Source organism: Acomys minous, assembly GCF_964271855.1.
Source record: "Acomys minous genome assembly, chromosome: 1".
Lineage (NCBI taxonomy): Eukaryota > Metazoa > Chordata > Mammalia > Rodentia > Muridae > Acomys > Acomys minous.
In genome coordinates, this window is record NC_140483.1 from 148,383,360 (window position 1) to 148,401,313 (window position 17,954).

The 17,954-nt window shown below is 42.1% G+C and overlaps 1 protein-coding gene across 3 annotated transcripts in view; it reads left to right on the forward strand.

The window, feature by feature from the left end:
* Positions 1-17,954, forward strand: part of FSD1L (fibronectin type III and SPRY domain containing 1 like) — a 67,577-nt gene that overhangs the window by 1,819 nt on the left and 47,804 nt on the right. For all 3 annotated transcript variants that reach the window (XM_084774953.1, XM_084774955.1, XM_084774954.1), the window contains exons 2-3: positions 15,258-15,353; positions 16,174-16,305. In XM_084774953.1, the coding sequence (XP_084631079.1) occupies positions 15,258-15,353; positions 16,174-16,305 (228 nt within the window). The remainder of the gene's footprint in view (positions 1-15,257; positions 15,354-16,173; positions 16,306-17,954) is intronic.

A 17,954-nucleotide genomic window follows, 5' to 3' on the forward strand; every position in this document is an offset into this window, starting at 1 on the left:
CCGCAGCGTGCTCGGAGGGTGGGTCCCTCTTCGGCACGCGTGAGGACAGTGGCTCAGCCTCTCGTTGGGGGTGCTCCCTGCTGGCGCCCAAACTGGTGTCCTTTTCTTCTACCGAGTCTTAAGCACGGTCCCTGCCCTCTAGGTCTGGGACCGAATCTCCTTTGTACCATTGCCCACTGCCTTGCTAGTGGTTTATTTATAAGCAGATCTCAGTGTTTGCCTAATTGAGGAAAAAGGCAGTTGTCAGGGCCGCTGCCCCACCCTTGGCCGCCTGTTGGTATAGCTCAGCACAGTTACCCGGTGATCTTGTGGAATGTTCAGTACTTTGAGAACAAGTTAAGGAAAGATCTACAGAGTAGCCTTTTCGATTAAGTGAAGTACTTGGAGACTACAGTCAGTCTATTGACCACAATTGCAATTGAAAATTTAATAGAAAAAATCAACCACCCTGCTCTCTTTGTTATATTATAGTGTGATTGCAATGTACTCTGTTACAGGAAAGAAAAAAGAAGTGTTGTTATTAATAATGTAGCAGGGAAAAGGGAGCATATATAAGAGGCCATTCTTTTCTGTTATTGAATAGAAAGTGCCAGAAAGGCTTATAGAACAATTGCATTTTTTTTTAAAAAATCCTGGATTCACCTTCTTGAGGAATGCTAGAGGTGTGGGGCGTGAATAATGTGATGTGTTAAGCATTTACTATTGTATTTAACAGAGATGCACAAGATTACATTTGCTTGCCTTGAAACCTATTTGGGTATATCCAATTATTATTTCCAGACTATTATTACCCTATCTTATAAAGATATTACTAGGCTATCTGAAAAGTTTGTATTTTGGTTATGTGTAAATTTGAAGTATTATCTGCTTGGGCTTATAAAACATCACACAGGTTATTAGAGGAAAAGGATGTGGTATTTGAACAGACATTATTAGCAAAGGTCAAAAGGAAGAAGTGAGTTGGTAATACAGAAAGTTGAGTTGCAGGGTACAGTATGTTTGTGTACAGAGCAAATCACTAATCAGTCTCCTCATTTGTGGAAGTAAGAAAATAGTATAGTATTATTAAAAACTGAGATAAAACATTCCATTTTGAAAACTGTTTTAAAGTTTATGAATAATTAGTACTAAAACAGTCCATGCATGGTAATACTAAAAGTGTTTTCCTGTAGCTCATCTTCTCAGGGGACACTGGGCAATCAAGTGTTTGAGGCTGTGAGGTCTACAAGGAGGCGCCAGTAATCGGAGGTTTGAGCCAAGTTGTTCTTGTTTCAGACAATGTATTTGTGCGCCGCCAGGGTACCATATATAGTCTCCCCAGAGGTAGTGAAGAATTAGCTGTTCTTTTAGTTGGTGCTGGTGTATCTTACCGGAATTACTCTGAAAATCAACTTTTCAATGTTAAAAGTAGGTTGAGTTTCGTTGGAGGTATCAAGAACTTGTCCTATAGCTTACAGTGGGTAACTAGTGTTGATGCCTGTACGTCATGCTGTCAAGCTGAGCTTCCTTTTCTTAATGAATTTCTGTAGAATCAGTTACTTGCCTCAAATAGTAATGAGCTAAGCTGGGTATTCCTGACTATTGCACAAGACAGCAGTACACCCATAGCATGAGCTTTAGAGACTGTTTCCGGTTATAAAATGGTAGCAGAGATGATCCCTCAGTCTATAAAGGAACTATTACATGCTGTAATTGGCAGGGAAGGCCTTGGGATTTGAGTTGTGAGTTATTAAGAGGAGCCAGCTCTCTGGCCGTACTGTTTATGGGCCATCGTAGCTTGGATAAGTTGCCATTAGTCTCCATTCCTTCATCTCTAAAATAGAAACAACCATGGCAGTCTCGTTAAGAGTAATGAGGATTGTGTTCATGTCAAGAAAACCACCTCATAGTAACAGCTTTTGTTAATCTTATAAACTCAACCTCAAAATAGCGTCTTTCTTTTCAAATCCAGTCTAGACTTCTTTAACTTTAAGGTGTGTTTACTACTTGTACATCTTTAAGAAATTGTTTTAGCCGGTGCTGCCGAGAAATGATTGTTAAATCCTAATAGAAAGAGGACTGAGAGTTGTGAGTCAGGCAGTCTACATAAAGACATTAACAGGACGTCTTACAGAAGCTGCCGCTGCCTGGTCAGCACGTGGGGCAGCTTCCCCAGCTGCTTTTTTTTTTTTCCTTCCTTTTTTTGTCCATGGAAACTTCAGTGTTTTGTTAGCAACAGATGCTGCTTTTGAGTGGAGGAAGAAGACGCAGTTGCCGTGGGTGTGTAAGGCATACTGTAGGACACAGAAGCAGTATTATCTCCTGGAAATGAACAGAGGGATTTTGTTTATATTGAGTTTCTGGGACACTTTTGTGAGCAGGATGTGTTATGGATACGTGGCTTTGTTTGATCCTCAGACCTTTTGAATATGTCCTTAAGTGGTTTTAAGATAAAATCTGGAAGGTTTCTTTCCCTGATGAAATGTGCACATTCAGAGAAAACACTGAAACAACTAAGACAGTTGTACCTCTTGCGTACTTTTTTTTTTTTTTGGTAGTGCGAGTTAAATTTTGGTACAGCTCACTGATATTCATAGGGGTTCCTGTTTATAAGAGATTGGTGCTCCTTCCAGCAGTGAGTGTGGGAGGACAGGGACAGAAGAAGAGTGCCATCAAGAGTGTGCTTTGTTAAGTGCTTTACCCATTGTTTCGAGTGTTCTTCCTACCCTGGGTGGTAACTTAGAGTCTCCTTTCTATTCCAGGGTAAACCTAGCCTCAGCTCTGCACTTGTCTTCCTCGTCTGTTTCCTCTTATACCCTGATACTTGCTGAAAGACCCACTCCATATCCAGATAGCTATCCAGTTGACCTGTGTTCCATCGTTAACTTGTCTTCAGTTTTAAAAACCTAAAGTTTCTTCAGGAAAGTGAAGAAGAATGAAAGCTAATTATTGTGCATACAGTACCATGTAGGGGGCTCCTTTGAACTCTCAGAGCAAAATTCTTTTGTAGTTCGCAGAGTCACACAGCACCAAATGCAGTCTGGATTCAAACCAGGTGGTTTTTTTTTTTCTTTCCATAGTCCACATTTTTTCATTACCTCCCTTTAGTCCTTAAATTTTGGCTTCCAAATACACAATTAGGGAAATTAAAATGTAAAATGTTGGGTCCTAACAGTTAGGGGCTGGAGAGATGACTCAGCAGTTAAGAGCATTTCCTGCTCTTGAAGGGGACCAGAGTTTGATTCCAAGTACCCACCTATATCAGATGACTTACAACCACGTGCATGCATGTGCCCCTCCCCATACTCATACACATAATTAAAAAGAAAACAAATCTTTACGACAAATAAGATGTTGCTAGGGACAAACCCCTGTACAGTAGTTGGTTTTGTTTGTTTGCTTTAGACACTCGTCACGTGTAGGGACGTGTTAGGTGGTGCAGAGCGTAGGTGAAGTCTGGCATCTGCTCTGCTGCCCCAGGTGAGATCCTATACTGCACAGCATCTCCCCTCCTTTTGTTTCTTTTTCTTTTTCTTTTTGGAGGTGGGATGGGAATCTTACCTCTCTAAACAGAGCTGTAGCCATGAAGTGCAGTATAAATGAACATCATATGAAGGCTCATGATCTCTTTACTCACATATAGGGGTCTTGGGTTTTTTTTTTTTAATTAAACTTGGCAGCTTCTAAATATCTGTTAATGAAACAGGCTTTTTTTTTTTTTTAAGTTTTAACACAATGCTTCTTTGCAGTGCATGGCTGAGTGCAAACAGGTTTATTCATGCAGCAAGTACATATTGGGTGTTTCCCATAGCGGTGCCATAGCGGTGGACATTCCACACTGACCGTACTTGGAAACAGGTGGGTTTGTCAGCAGCCTGTACTGTGTTTTCCCCTCAGGTAGATTTTCCAGCCTCAGCATTCAGATAGAATTACTGATGTCTGTTGACTGATAGGGTATTAATTTTAGCATGTAATTTTTTCATTTTTTAAATAAAAAATTTAAAGTGTTAACATAGCCAGCCTATGCACCTCTCCTACATTATAAATGCAAATAATCCAAGTGTATTGCAGAAAATGTCAGCTATAAACAAATGAAAGTAAACTCACCTATAATTCTGTACCTTGAACATAACCACATCGTTTGATTTGCTGATCACGTTTTCATGCAAATAGAACCTTAAGACATTAGGTATCATAGTATGTGTATTGCTTTATAAATTGCTCTTACACAACATATCATGAGAATTCTTCCAATTTATTAACATTCTATAACACTTAATAATGCATTTGTATAAATGTGATTCTTGATTAAACTTGATTGCTATCCTTATGTTGGATGTTTATGTTGGTCCCCAGTTTTAAGGTTATAAATAATACTGAAAGGAACATTCTTGTAGCCAGGTCTCTGCCAACATTTTTAATAACCTGCTTGTCATACATTTAGAGAAATGGAATTACCAGTTACATAAAATTCTTGAGATATAGTGTCCATTTGCGCTTCAGAAGGGTTCTGTTGGTTGACGTCACTGTCAGCAGTGCTTGAGTGCCTCAATCTATATTCTCCTTGTGCCTCCCTGACCCTGGTTTGCTTGTTAGAATAAGTGCATTTCCCCCTCTCCTCAGATGGACATGTAGAATAGGTAACTACTTAATCTACTCTCTCAGGCCTGGGACTTTGAATGCCCAAGGCTTATGGGCTCGGCCAACAGACTGAGGGGCTTGTAGTTCCAAACCTTGAAAACTAGAGGTTTATAGAATCCAGATCTATTTCGGTATTTTTTGCCAGGGCTCTGATTGTAAGTGGCCTGACCAGGCAGAGCCTCAGTTGTAAGCTGGAGCTAGTGAGAGCGACAGTCAGCACCTGCCAGTCTCACAGCTCTAGTGCTTTGGATGTTAGAACCCTTAGTGGTGAGCGTTTTAGCTCTTGAGCTGCCCGTGTCACAACCCCTTGGTCTTCAAGGCTTGGAGACCCTTAGGCATGCCTAAGGGAACAGTGCTTGCAGGCTTGGCCACCACCTTACCTTTCTACTTTCTCTACTTCTGTCACCCTTCATCATGCTCTGCTGTTACTCCTGCCACTTCTGTCCCTGCTGCTGTCTAGACCTGTCACCATCTTCTTGGTGCTGCTGCTGTAGTGGCAGCCACTCCACCACCTTCTCCAGTGCTAGGGCCACTGCTTGTTATTTTTCATGCTATCATCTCATCCCATTGTACGTAAGATTCATCAGTGGATATGAAAGATGTAGTAGGCCTGGTTTTACAACACTTGGGGTAGCATAGGAGGATGCTCTAAACAGTGAGCCGAATAGCTTGGTTATGCAGCCAAGGGGAGGTTGTAACATACAAATGAAGGATAGTATTTCTGCCAGTCATTACACCAGCTTCCAGTTTCACCAATTGCTCCCTTTTGCTCAGTTACTGAGGAGGCGCTTGTCCCCCGTCTTGAGTAAGAAGAGCTGCAGGGTCATCTAAAGTCTGGCAAGGCTTGTTATCCCAAAGCTTTCCAAGGCCAGACAAGTTAAGTTTTCTGAAGTGGTTGTGGCTTGAGTGAAGTCTTGTGGAACAGGAGTCCTGGCTTCAGATGTGTCGATAATTGCAGCTTTGGCATTCTCAGGGTAATTGTAAAGTATCCAAAACAGCTGAGCCACCATGAGGGCAGGCTGGCCAGTTGCCAGAGAAGGGGTGCCTGGCATAAGGGAAGGCTGGGCACTGCTATTCAAAGGCCTGAACAGATGCTCCTGGTAGTTTAACTCATTGACACAGAAAACTTTATGGGGTATTTACAATAAAGACTTAAGGAAAGCTCCACACAAATCTAGCGTTCTCAACAGCAGCTAACAGTGCTTGCGCTCACTCAGCCTCTCCCCCAGTGCGCGGGGCATTGCTGGGTCCATCTCGTCCTTCTCACCTAACACACTGAGTGGAACAATTCTCCACGTGGCTAAAGCCTCTTTAGTTTCTCACACGCTTGCATTCCCTGCCTCTTGGATGGCAGAGTACCTCCTCGGCTGCCTCCCTGTCTTACTCAGCTGAGGAGGGATGTGCACACTCCATCCTGCCACTTCTACTACCAGGATTGGGCTTTTCTTCCATTTGTTAAGTTGGTGAGCAGAGTCAGGGTTATGTTCACATTCAGCACCACTCACAGCCTCTCACCGAGCTCCCCACCAGTGAGCCGCTCTAGGATGGTCAGACTCTTGCCATCTCAGTCCTCCTTTCTACCTTCTCGCATCATTGCTGGACCCACCACCCTTGTTAATGTTTGCAATAGCTATGCTCACCTGGTAAGACTTACTGCTGCAGCTTACCTGCTGGGCGAGGCTTTCTCATTTTCAACCCTCTTTACCTAATTTAAATGAGGACCAAGGTATGAAGTGATACATTAGGCAGCAGCTGAATTCACTGATCCCTTTGCTCTGGTTACTAGAACTTTGTCTTGATTCCTTCCTTCCAGCCCCAGAAGTGACAGCAGTCTACACTAGTGTAAAAGCTGAGCTCCTGAGACAAGTGACTGCTGTGTGACCTAAATCAGGTTAACCTCTGAAGGCTTTCTGCGACCATAAATTGTTGAAAGCCCTTAGGATGAATTTTAAAAATATCCCTGACGTTGGAGGTTCTTAACTAAATAATAACTTGTTTGAGAATAAGAGTAGATTGTCCCCTTTAGATTGGGGGTGCATTTGTGGTATTCACGGTGATTTCTACTTTGGATGTCTTAGCTGTTGTAAGCAGGAATGTGGACTTTGTCTCAGAACTCTCTCTGTCTGAGGAGCTGCTGGTGGGAAAGCCCATGTGTCAGTATTCTTAATCATGCTATATGGATGACGTTGATGCTGAGGTAGAGTTCCGGCCCGATGGTTGGAGGCCCCTTGTTCTCCAAACAGGATGATGCTTATCATTCAGGGGCCTGTTGTACTGGGTTGCCAGAGTGTGTTGTTCTTCTTGTTGCTGTTGAATGCAGCTAAGTTAAGACTCAGCATAGGAGTTCCCAGTTGTGGCTGGGGTGCATAACTTAGAACAATACCATTTCAAAGTGGTGAGCGCTAGCATCTTAGCTCCCAAGTTACAAAACAACTGATGTGTAGGGTGCTATGGGTTGAATCTGGGAAGTCTCCAAAAAGCAGTGTGTTAAAGGCTGTTCTCCAGCGTGTGACATTGGCGGAGGAGAGGCTTGGGGGGTGGGGTGGGGCTTGAGCTTATTGGACTCAGCTCAGCCCTGCACAGTTCACCCTCTGCTTTCCTGGTCACGGTGGTGAGCAATTTCCTCTGTCTGTTGCTTCCACCACCACGAAGATGATGATGCGTTGCTTTTAGGTTGAAAACACTGGCGCTTACCAGTCATGTGTAAAACAGAGGGGACTGTATGTAGGTACTCTACTTTGTCAGTTCCAGGGTTCTTTTTTTTTTTCTTGTGATTTTGAAGCAGAGTCATAGCTGTTTTTGATGCTCTTAGCTGTGCTGACTTCCTTCTCATGAACCTCATATTTTCCATATCAGACAGTGCAGTATAATAGTTAATATTAACTTCTTTAATCTGAATCCTGCCTCTGTGGCACATTCATTCTGAGTTTCTAGACAATCTGCTGAATTTCTTTATGCCTTGGCTGCTTCTTTGGAAAATTAAGATAATATTTGTATCATACCTTGTAAGAGTCTTTATTTTTGTTTGCATGTATGTCTGCACTCCATAGTATGCCTGGTGCCTGAGAAGGTTAGAAAAGGGTGGTGGATTTCCTGTGACTGAGCTTACAGCCGTCTGTGAGCAGGATATGGCTGCTGGGAACTGTACCCAGGTCCTTTGAAAGAGCAGCCAGTGTGCCTAACCACTGAGCCCAGATCCATTTATAAGAATCTTGAGAAGATGAACTGAATTAAGAAGTAAAGAGGTTAAGCTGGCCCCGGCTCCTGACAGTGTGAGTGTGTTGCTGTCCATCTACCCAGTCTGTTGCCTGTGCTTTTACTTTACAGTTCACCCTGATTATAAAGGTAAGCTGTGCTGCCGTGAAGAAAGTGCTGTAGGCTTTGTCCATCCCAGATTACATTGATCTAGTCTGGGAGTGGTGGCAGCTGCGTTCGGCCCGACTGTATCAAACCCTTTTTTTCTTGTTGGCTTAGCAGTTGTGTTATTCTAAATTCACAGTGAAATAATTGGTAGGCTTGATTCTGATGGCATGAGCTTTTGAGTTCTGGTGACTGCGCTGTATGACCAAGCACTGCAGCTAAGATGTACATCTCCTCTGGAGACGTATGCTTTATGTGTTTTGTCATGACTTGGCATAATGGGTATTTGTCAGAATCTGAGAACTTTTACTTAATACTGCCTGAAGTCTCACAAAATATACTTATCCAAATATGACCTTTAGCTATCAATATTAATGTTTGGGAGGGGACAGGAGGCTTGGGAGCTGACGTGACTCCAAGATCCGTGGAGGCAGCCTTTTATGCAGACAGGTCCCCGTGGTGTGCAGGAGCAGTTTCCCTGTGAGCGCCTCCCATGGTGTGCAGGAGCAGTTTCCCTGTGAGCGCCTCCCATGGTGTGCAGGAGCAGTTTCCCTGTGAGCGCCTCCCATGGTGTGCAGGAGCAGTTTCCCTGTGAGCGCCTCCCATGGTGTGCAGGAGCAGTTTCCCTGTGAGCGCCTTCCTTCGCCATGAAGCCTTGGTAGCATCACAGACAGCACAGGGCTCTCCATATAACTTTGGTTTAAGCAGCACATTGTGCACATCTTAGAATTGTAGTTTTGTGAACGTGAGAACTCAACAGGGGGGAAACTCAGCACAGTCTACACTGCTGGGAGGAGAGCGCGAGCGCTGTAAGCAGGTGAGGTGGGCATGGGATGGTCAGGGGCAGTGTTCAGGTGATTTACTTTATCCAAGAAGCACTGAGAAGTCTCTGAGAAGTGTGCTGGTATCTTATTACTTTAATTGAAAAATAGAAAATGATTATTGGGAAGAAAGAATATATGTGAGGATGGTTGAAAAGTTTTGTTAGAGTGTGGGCTTTCCTAGAGATTGAGCCTTGCTGGTGTCTTATACTAGGATTTATAGAATTAGTAACTATGTAGAACTATTTAGGATGTAACAGTGGTAGAACATTATGGCTACATGTAGGGTTTAGATCAGAGGGGAGGAAGTTATGATAGCTGAAAATGTTGGGTTCCGGCTTGCAGTGCCCTTATTGATCTGAAGCACGCGAATGACCCACACCTCAGCCTTGTCAGTTAACCTGGGTTCCCATTATGAAAACTGTTGATGAATTTTGAAGTTCTGGGAGGCCAACTGTGGTTACTTGCATACAGAACATATTTATATCTGCCCTGGTATATTGCCTGTTATATTTAGAAAATACTTATCAAACAAATGAAGATCCTGCTGCTTTGACACCTGTTCAGCCTGCTTTCCCCAGCATATGTCCCCAAGTAGTCGCACACCATTTCTGTACGCACATCTTCTCCCGGATCCTGTCACCCTAGAGAAAACTCTTAACTGACACACATGCTAAGGTTACGTTTCCACTCAGTTCTCATTATTATCCTTTAGGGGTTTTAAGGTATGTTTTGGAGATGGTTGAGCTTATCTTAAATATTCTGATTGCTTGTAACTTGTCTTCCGTCCCACAGTGCTCCAGATTCTTCTGGGTTCTGTCGTTTCACCCTGGGTTTTGCAAATCCCACTGTTGGAGCAGAGTGGTTGAAGCCCCGGGTGCCCTTCATAATTTCATAACTTAGTTCTTAGTACTTCCTGTGGAGCTTGGGTTCATTTATTACACTCAGTATAAAATGTTGACCAGAGTCCTTTGCAGTCACTCACCCTCTCCATAACGACAGATTAAAGGTCAGGTGGATTCAGAAATGCTGGGCCTTTTTTCTCAGCAGGCTGTCCTTGGGGGAAATTTCAAGATATTAAATATAGAAGCACTATGTCTGCATTTGCTGTCAATGTCACATTGGTGTCTTTAGGTTTCTGTTATTGATCTAGATGTTGGCTTCTTCTGCAGTTCATAATGTGCTCAGTAACTGAATTAGATTCCTTTCTTTTTGCTGTGATAAACATACATTGACAAAAGCTACTTAAGAAAGGGTTTACTGAACCCAGAAACTTGAAGCAGCTGGTCACATTCCATCCATAATCAAGAGCAGAAAGCAATGAATTAATGTATCATATAGTGTAGTCCTCAGCTTGCTTTCCTTATTCCTAACATTGCCCAGAGAATGGTGCCACCCACATGGGTAAGTCTTCCTGCCTCAATTGATATAATCAATATAATCCTCCGTAGATGTGCCCACAAGCTAACCTAATCTAGACAGTCTTTCATTCAGATCCATTTCCAGGTGATCTAGATGTGTCAAATTGACAATTAAAATGAACCATCATGGGGCTGCAGAAACATCTCAGTGGTTCAGAGAACTTAATGCTCTTACAGAGGACTCAGTTTGGTCTCTAGTACCCACATGGTAGCTTACAGTTGCCTGTAATGCCACTTCCAAAGGATCTAACAACCTCTTCTGGCCATCATGGATGTGTGGCCTCAGTGGTCAAGCAAAGCACTCAAATACATAAAAAATATTTGCGTGCGTGCGTGCGTGCGTGCGTGCGTGCGTGTGTGTGTGTGTGTGTGTGTGTGTGTGTGTCTCACAGTAGTTTTGAAAATCAATGTGATCTTAAGTCCAAAGGCTCCAATGCCTTATGGAGGTGGCCTGTCTGCTGTCACATCTCAGTGTGTTTCCTAGCCAAGGCTGCAAAGCTCTTGTCACCTAGTCTGATCTTTCCCACTGTACTGGTGTTAAATTGAAACATGAGCCTGAGAGGTTCTGCCCTCAAAGAATTTCCAGAAATACAGGGCAGCCTTTACTGACCATTCTCCCAACTACTTCCTGGTAAATGTATAGTGTTTGTAAGCAGCTCCTGCGGTTAACACAGAGCCTCCAGCACCACACTGGGAGAACTTCTTTCCAGAACGACTGCTGTAGCACTTCCTGGACCAATACAGTTTGAAAAGGGTCTTTGATTCTTGTTTTGATAAAAGCAAGGACTTCAAATGAGTTAAATTGGAATGGTAAATATAAGATTAGTTGTAATTTCAAGACGCTGGTTTTGGAGATATTGAATAGTATCATATAAAGTAGACATTTTCCTGGTGGGGTTTTGAGTTTGATAACTCACATGACAACTGTCTCTATGTACAGTCTTATTTTTGTCAGTTTCTATTTTTACTCATGGTCTCCTAAAACTCCTCTCTAATGAAAAAATATTGGTGATAAGGTGTACATTTTACTGGCAGAACATGTTTATCCCCCCCCCCTCCCCCCCCCCCCCCCCCCCCGGTTGTGGTGGTTTCTGATTCTTCTAGGAGCCACTATTTCTTTTGAGAGTTGATAACTTAAAAATATTTTACATCTTCTAGTGGTGACAAATATAGACTTAGAAATTAGTGTAACTCTAGTAAAGGAACTTGAAGTTGTTTGACCATTTCCACTTGTATACATTAGGCACTTAGAATTCAACAATCTGCCATGATAGAAACACATAAGGAAAATCTACTTATCTAAGAAACAGTTGAGAAAACATTTAGATTGTTCATTTTTAGCACCAAGTTGATTATATCAGTAGGTGAACCCTTGGACTCCCTGCATGTATAGGCCTGTAAAGTTAGATTGCCTAGCTTCTAGACACAGCAGGCTAACTGAATTGAGATATGCTGGAAACAGAAAATGCACTTTAGATTTTAAGGATGAAATAATGCTCTCTTTAAAATTTTTTAAACTAGATTTATTCATTTTTTTGTGTGAGTATTTTACCTGCATATGTATATGTCCCACATGCCTGCTTTGTGCCTGTTGAGGTCAGAAGATAGCAAATCAGATCCCTTCACTCTGGAGCTACAGATGCTCGTGAACCACCATGTAGGTACTCAGAATTGAACTCTGGTGCGCTGAAAGAGCAATGAGTTCTCTTAGCTTTTAAGCTAACTCATCAGCCCCTAGTAATGCTCTCTTAAAAACAGGATCGTTCATAATTGTTAAACCTTGTGGATTTTTACATTGGTATCTTGTTAGATTATTCAGTCCAGTCTTGCCTTGAATTCCTGGATTCCTCCTGCCTCTGCCTCCCATCTAGCAGGGCTACAGGTGTGTGTCACTATCCCAGACTAGATAACATTTGAATATTTACTATAAGTTAACATGATACTTACATATATTAGGTTAAGTAAAGTATCACAATGAATTCACCTGTTTCTCCTTTACCTTTGTGATGTGACTGCTGTTTGCTCACACTGTATTTCTGTTGGACAGCACTGCTCTAAAAATGTGAATACTGCAGATGGTAATGGCTGCACTCTGACTTCTAATACCATTATTAAACAGGAGTCTATTAATGTTCAGCAGGTGGGTAACTCATAATGATGTAGAGGATTCGTTATGAAGACACAATAAAAATTAGAGTATTTAGTTGTGTTTGACTGCACACAGTAATAGCAGAAGCTTTAAAAAGGTAAGCTTTTCATTGAAAAGGTCCATGGAGTTCATAGTTGTGCAGCTGAGGTAATATGCGTTTGTCTCCAGAGTTCTTGCTGCTACAGAGCTCTTCAAAATTTGCTCCTAAGTTAAGTAAACGTGTAGAAGCATTTGTGCGTGGGGTCCTCCCTCTGAGAGACTTGCTTCTTTTGTGTGCCATCACCTTAGTGTTCACTTGGTTTGTATTGAGCACACACTGCTCATGATTGTTGAGACTTTGTTGTTGGGCTGCACACCTTGGGAAATGGTGCTTCTTTTCCGTAGACTGAGAGAGCTTCTTGAAGACTCTTCTGCCTCTGTTCTGGTGCAGTGTCGGCGTCTTTAAATGACCTGACAGTTTGCTACATGTGCTTGACCATGAATAAGCTTAAGTTCAAGTGTGAGTTTCTACTGTGGACTTTCTAGAAATTGTCTATGCCATTAAGAACTCCACAGGCCAGATACTAAAGATTTTCAGTCCATCATATAGGTGTATCAAATGACACAGGTTAACTGGGGTTAGAGACAGAGTGGTGAGAGCATGGGCTTTGGCACGTGACGGAGCCAGTCTGTCTCTCTCCAGCAGTGTAACTCGGGCAGTAGCTAGGTCTTCATTTTCTTATCTTGTGTATGGACGCAGTCAGCTTCCCCTTGCTGAAGTGCATATCTGCAGTCACGAAGAAGAGGGTTATTTGAGTGCGTTGGTTTATGGGTTCAGTCATTGGTTGTCTTTGGCCCTTTTGCCTTGGGGCCTATGGAAAGGACACCACATTATGGTATGGATCATGTGATGGAGCAAAACTCACCTCATAGCCGAGGTGCGAAGAAGAAAGGAAGAGATTAGGATTCCCCCTTCAAGAGCACAACCTCGTGATCTACTGGCTTCCACTTGATGATTCCACCACCTTCCAGCAATGCTGCTGTGCAGAACAGCTTTTAAGACAAGGGTCTTCAGGGAACATTGAGCACTAGGCTGTAGTACTTGCCCTTCTGAGGCCCAGAAGGGAGGCAGCAGCCGTCCATTAACCAGAATGAACCAGGTCATGCTAGTTGGCTCCACCTGTAATCAGCCAGAGGATGGTGTAGTGCTGTCCTTACTCTTGTATTGTGCTGCGTCACATACCTAGAGGGCCTGACTTTGGCACATACATGGGAGACTTGGCTCTCCTTTTTACCTCTCTTCAGAAGGACTGTGGCCCCTCTTCAGAGTCCTGACTGCACGATTCCATTCTGAACTGTGTACATATTCCTGAGAAGAGGATGGAAGACTCAACAGCTAACTCTTGGTACCTGTAGCTTTTTGTTTGTTTTTTTTGTTTTGTTTTTTTTTTTAGCATAACTTCATTGTATTGTTTTAAAATACCATAAAGAAGAGGATGGTGTCAATAAATGAAGAAAAAAAGAAAAGAAAAGAAAAAAAGAAATGAAGAAAGCAGAGAGTGTTGAGGTTGAGCCCAAGGGTGATAATGCTTCCTTATCTCCAGGGATTGTGAGAATTAGATATTTGTTGTAACTTTAAAATTCATTAATGTTAGATGGATTGTTCTCTCACTTCATTTCCTGGGCACTTTATATATAACCTTTTTATCACTGCCAGCTATGTGTTGAAGAGAACCTTGGTCCTATGAAATTTTATAGGCTTCGCTAATAGTTAGGCTTGCAGGTACTTAGAGAAGGCACCCCGTGCCTCTGGGAAATGTCACACAGGAAAAGTACTTGCATTTGAGTTTTACTGAGTTTTCCCTCTATAGGAATAGTGGAGTTATTGAGCAATCAGAACGGTACTGTCCACTGTGATAATACAGGTCACACATTGCACTAAACACTGAAAATAACTAAATAGAAAGATATCATCAAAGCATATTACATAATGTCTGAAAATGATATCAGCCCATTATTTGGTACAGCTAATATATTCCAATAAGATTTAAAAAAAAAACCTAAACAAGTGAACAGTGAAATTTAGTTCCTCGAATGTGCTCCCACATTTCTGGACAGTGATTATTAGTTCTAGGTGAGAAGTGGCTGTGCTGGAGAGCTTCATGTGGTCAGTGGGCGCATACAGAGAACACATTTATTTTAGAAAACTTTATTCACAGGACCAAGTAAAGTATGAGAAAATGAAAGAGCCACATATTGTATTTAACTTGGAAGCATTATCACAGTCTAGAATGTTTGCTATTAGAACAGTTATTTACTTTGGTTCTGTAGCTTGTCAGTACTGTTCTAGCAGCAGATTTGCAACGTTGCCCTTCATATTTCTAAAATTTGTCTTTTTTTCGTAAATAAATGTGTTAGATTTCGTTATCTCCTCACCTTTATTCTTCATTTCCTGATACTGTATTATAAGCTTCGATTTGCTTTAGCATCATGGCTTTGTGTGGTCTAAAATAATATGTTGATATGACACAGAGCCAGGTGTGGTGGCACGTGCCTTTAATCCTAGCACTTGGGAGGCAGACACAGGCAGATTTCTTTGAGTTGGAGTCCAGCCTTGTCTACAGAGTGAGTTCCAGGCTAGCCAGGATTATGTAGTGAGACCATATTAAAATAAAAAGATAAGCAATAACATTGATTATTTTCAGTCTGAAGTTTGAGGGGATTACAGAGTTGAAAACAGGCCACAGCCCATGTTGTGTAACCATAGACTCTAAAAAAACAAACAGAAGCTTTACCTTGCTCCTATATATTACGCGATACACGCCTGTATAGCTTTCTCTACAGAATGCTTGTTAGGAGATTTAAATTTTCTTTTATGAGAAGATAATATTTTGTTTTAAATCCTAGGAAGCTCTACAAAGAATCATTTCAACTCTGGCAAATAAGAACGATGAGATTCAGAACTTCATTGATACACTGAATCACACACTGAAGGGAGTTCAGGTATGAATATTGCTGTAAGAATTGGATAAATGAATGATTGCCAAATAAAACCTGAAGTATAGCTAACACCGTGTCAACTTTAGAGTGTAATGTACTGTGGCTGGGAATAGGGTCTTCACAGGACGAGAGTAAAATCGCTTTCCGTGTCATCCTTGCATTCTACACAGGGAAAGTAGGTGCCAACGGGCAGGGACAGCCAGCCAGGGGTTTACAGCAAGTGTTAAAGTTCTGCTCATTTCTGTGTGAGGGTTTTCTTCACTAATTCCAATTAAGGGCAAATGGTGCCTCTTCAAAGCAGTGGAAAACAGTCTATTTCTTTTCCTGTGTATACTGAGGGGTTGCAGTGGTAGGACTGGGTTGAAGACTAGATGGAAGTCAGGCACAGATGCAGGTGGCACAGTACTCAGGTAGGAGAGAGGGGTGCCTAAGGAAGTGGCCCAGGTTGGGGGAAATAAGTTTTTATGACCTGAAGTCCCACATTAAAGTTTATTATTTCTCTATTAGAGCAGTGGTTCTCACCATGTAAGTTACAACCCTTTTGGGAGGTCCCATATCAGGTCTCCTGCATATCAGATATTTTCATTACTATTCATAACAGTAGCTGAACTAAGTTATGAAGTAGCAATAAAGTATTTTATGGTTGGGGGTCACCAGGCATGAGGAACTGTATTAGGGGTCACAGCATTACGAAGGTTGAGAACCACTGTATTAGAGTAATGTAATTTATGATACAAATCTATTTATTCTCTTTGCTAATGCCTTTTAGTTTTTAAATATTGTATGGTTCTTCAGCAATTCTTTGTTTTGTTTTTCAAAACAGGAAAATTCTTCCAATATCCTTTCAGAGTTAGATGAAGAATTTGATAGTTTGTACTCCATATTGGATGATGTGAAGGAAAGCATGATTAGCACCATCAAGCAGGAACAAGTGCGCAAATCACAGGAGTTACAGGTGAGAGCTCAGCCACCTGAGCGCAGTGCTCACTGAATGCTGCGCTTCGGAGGCAAGAAGTACCCAAGCGTAGCGCATCTCTGAACTCCATAGTGGTTTCTAACTTGGGTTAGGTCATAAATATCTTTTGATATTTTTAAAAATTGTGGTTAAAATAGCATAGAATTTACTGTTGGCCCTTTTCAGGTATAGCTTGGTGAATCATACTGTTGCTTAGCAGAACTTGGCTCTTTTTTTGTCTTATTACAAAGCTAAAACTCTTCACCCCTGAAATAACAGCTCCTTACTTCCCCTCTGTCAGCTCCTGGCAATTGTGCCATTTGTTGCATTATTTTGATTACTTAGCTGTCTCTTGAGAGTGGACTTGTCTAGCATTTCAACTTTAGCATCAGATTTGTCCACACCCCAGCATATGCCAAGGTTGCCTTATGGCTGAATAGCATCTCTATGTACTATGTCGTGTTTGCCTGTTCTTCCGTCTGTGGCACTGAGCTGTTACGCATCTGACTGGTGAGCAGTGCTGCAGTGAGCGTGACCAGGGAGAAACATCTTGGAGACACTCCTTAACTATTCTTATGGCTATGTCCCTGGAAGTCAGTGTGCTGATCATGTGGCAGCCACCCTTTTAGTTTTCTTAGGTGCCTCACACTCTGCGCCTCACTGCCTGCACCCTTTGATATTCCCACCAGCTGTGCACAGTGATTCCCGTTGCTTCATCCTTGTCAACATCTGTCTCTTGTTTTGGATATGAATCATCGGTTTGTTTGTTTATCTTTGCAGGAACAGGGTGAACAGTTTATCCTCCTCTAGCAGGAAATGTAGTACATGCCAGAGCATCAGTAGTCTTAACAAATTTCTCCTTACATTTAGCTGATGTAGCATCTATATTGGGAGCAATCAATTTTGTTACCACCATTATTAACATAAACCACCAGCTATGTCATGATATCAAACACCCTTATTTGTTTGATCAGCCGTATTTCTATTGTTATCCCTCCCCTTCCTAGCCACAGGAATTACTATACTATTAACTGACTGAAACCTAATGCGATTTTCCTTGACCCTGCTGGAGGTCCTTCATCCTATGTCTGTCAACACCTACTCTGGTTTTCGGCCACCCAGAAGTCTATATTCTTTCTTTTTTCAGAAGTCTATATTCTTATTCTTCCAGGATTCAAATTTATTTCACACATTGCCATCTGTTATTCAGGAAAAAAGAACCATTTGGCTATGTAGGCAGAGTTTGAGCCATAATATCGATTGGCTTCCTAGGTTTTATTGTCTGAGCTCAGCATATAGTCACAGTAGGTCTTGACGCAGATACTTGAGCCTGCTTTACCTTAGCCACCATAACTATTGCTATTCGAACCGGCATAAAGGTTTTTAGCTGATTGGCCACGCTCCACGGAGGCAATATTAAATGACACCAGCTGTACTGTGAGCCCTTGGCTTTATTCTCCTGTTTCCTGTAGGAGTGTGGGTTGGATGACAACTTTCCAAGTCTGGTCTTTCCCTTCACTGTGGGACAAACTAAAATGATCAGACTTGGACAGTGCTTCTCCCAAGCACCAAGCCATCTTACCAGCCCTAGGTAAGCTGTTTTGAATAAATTATAAGAAAAGAGGTAATTTTGCCATGTATATAACTGA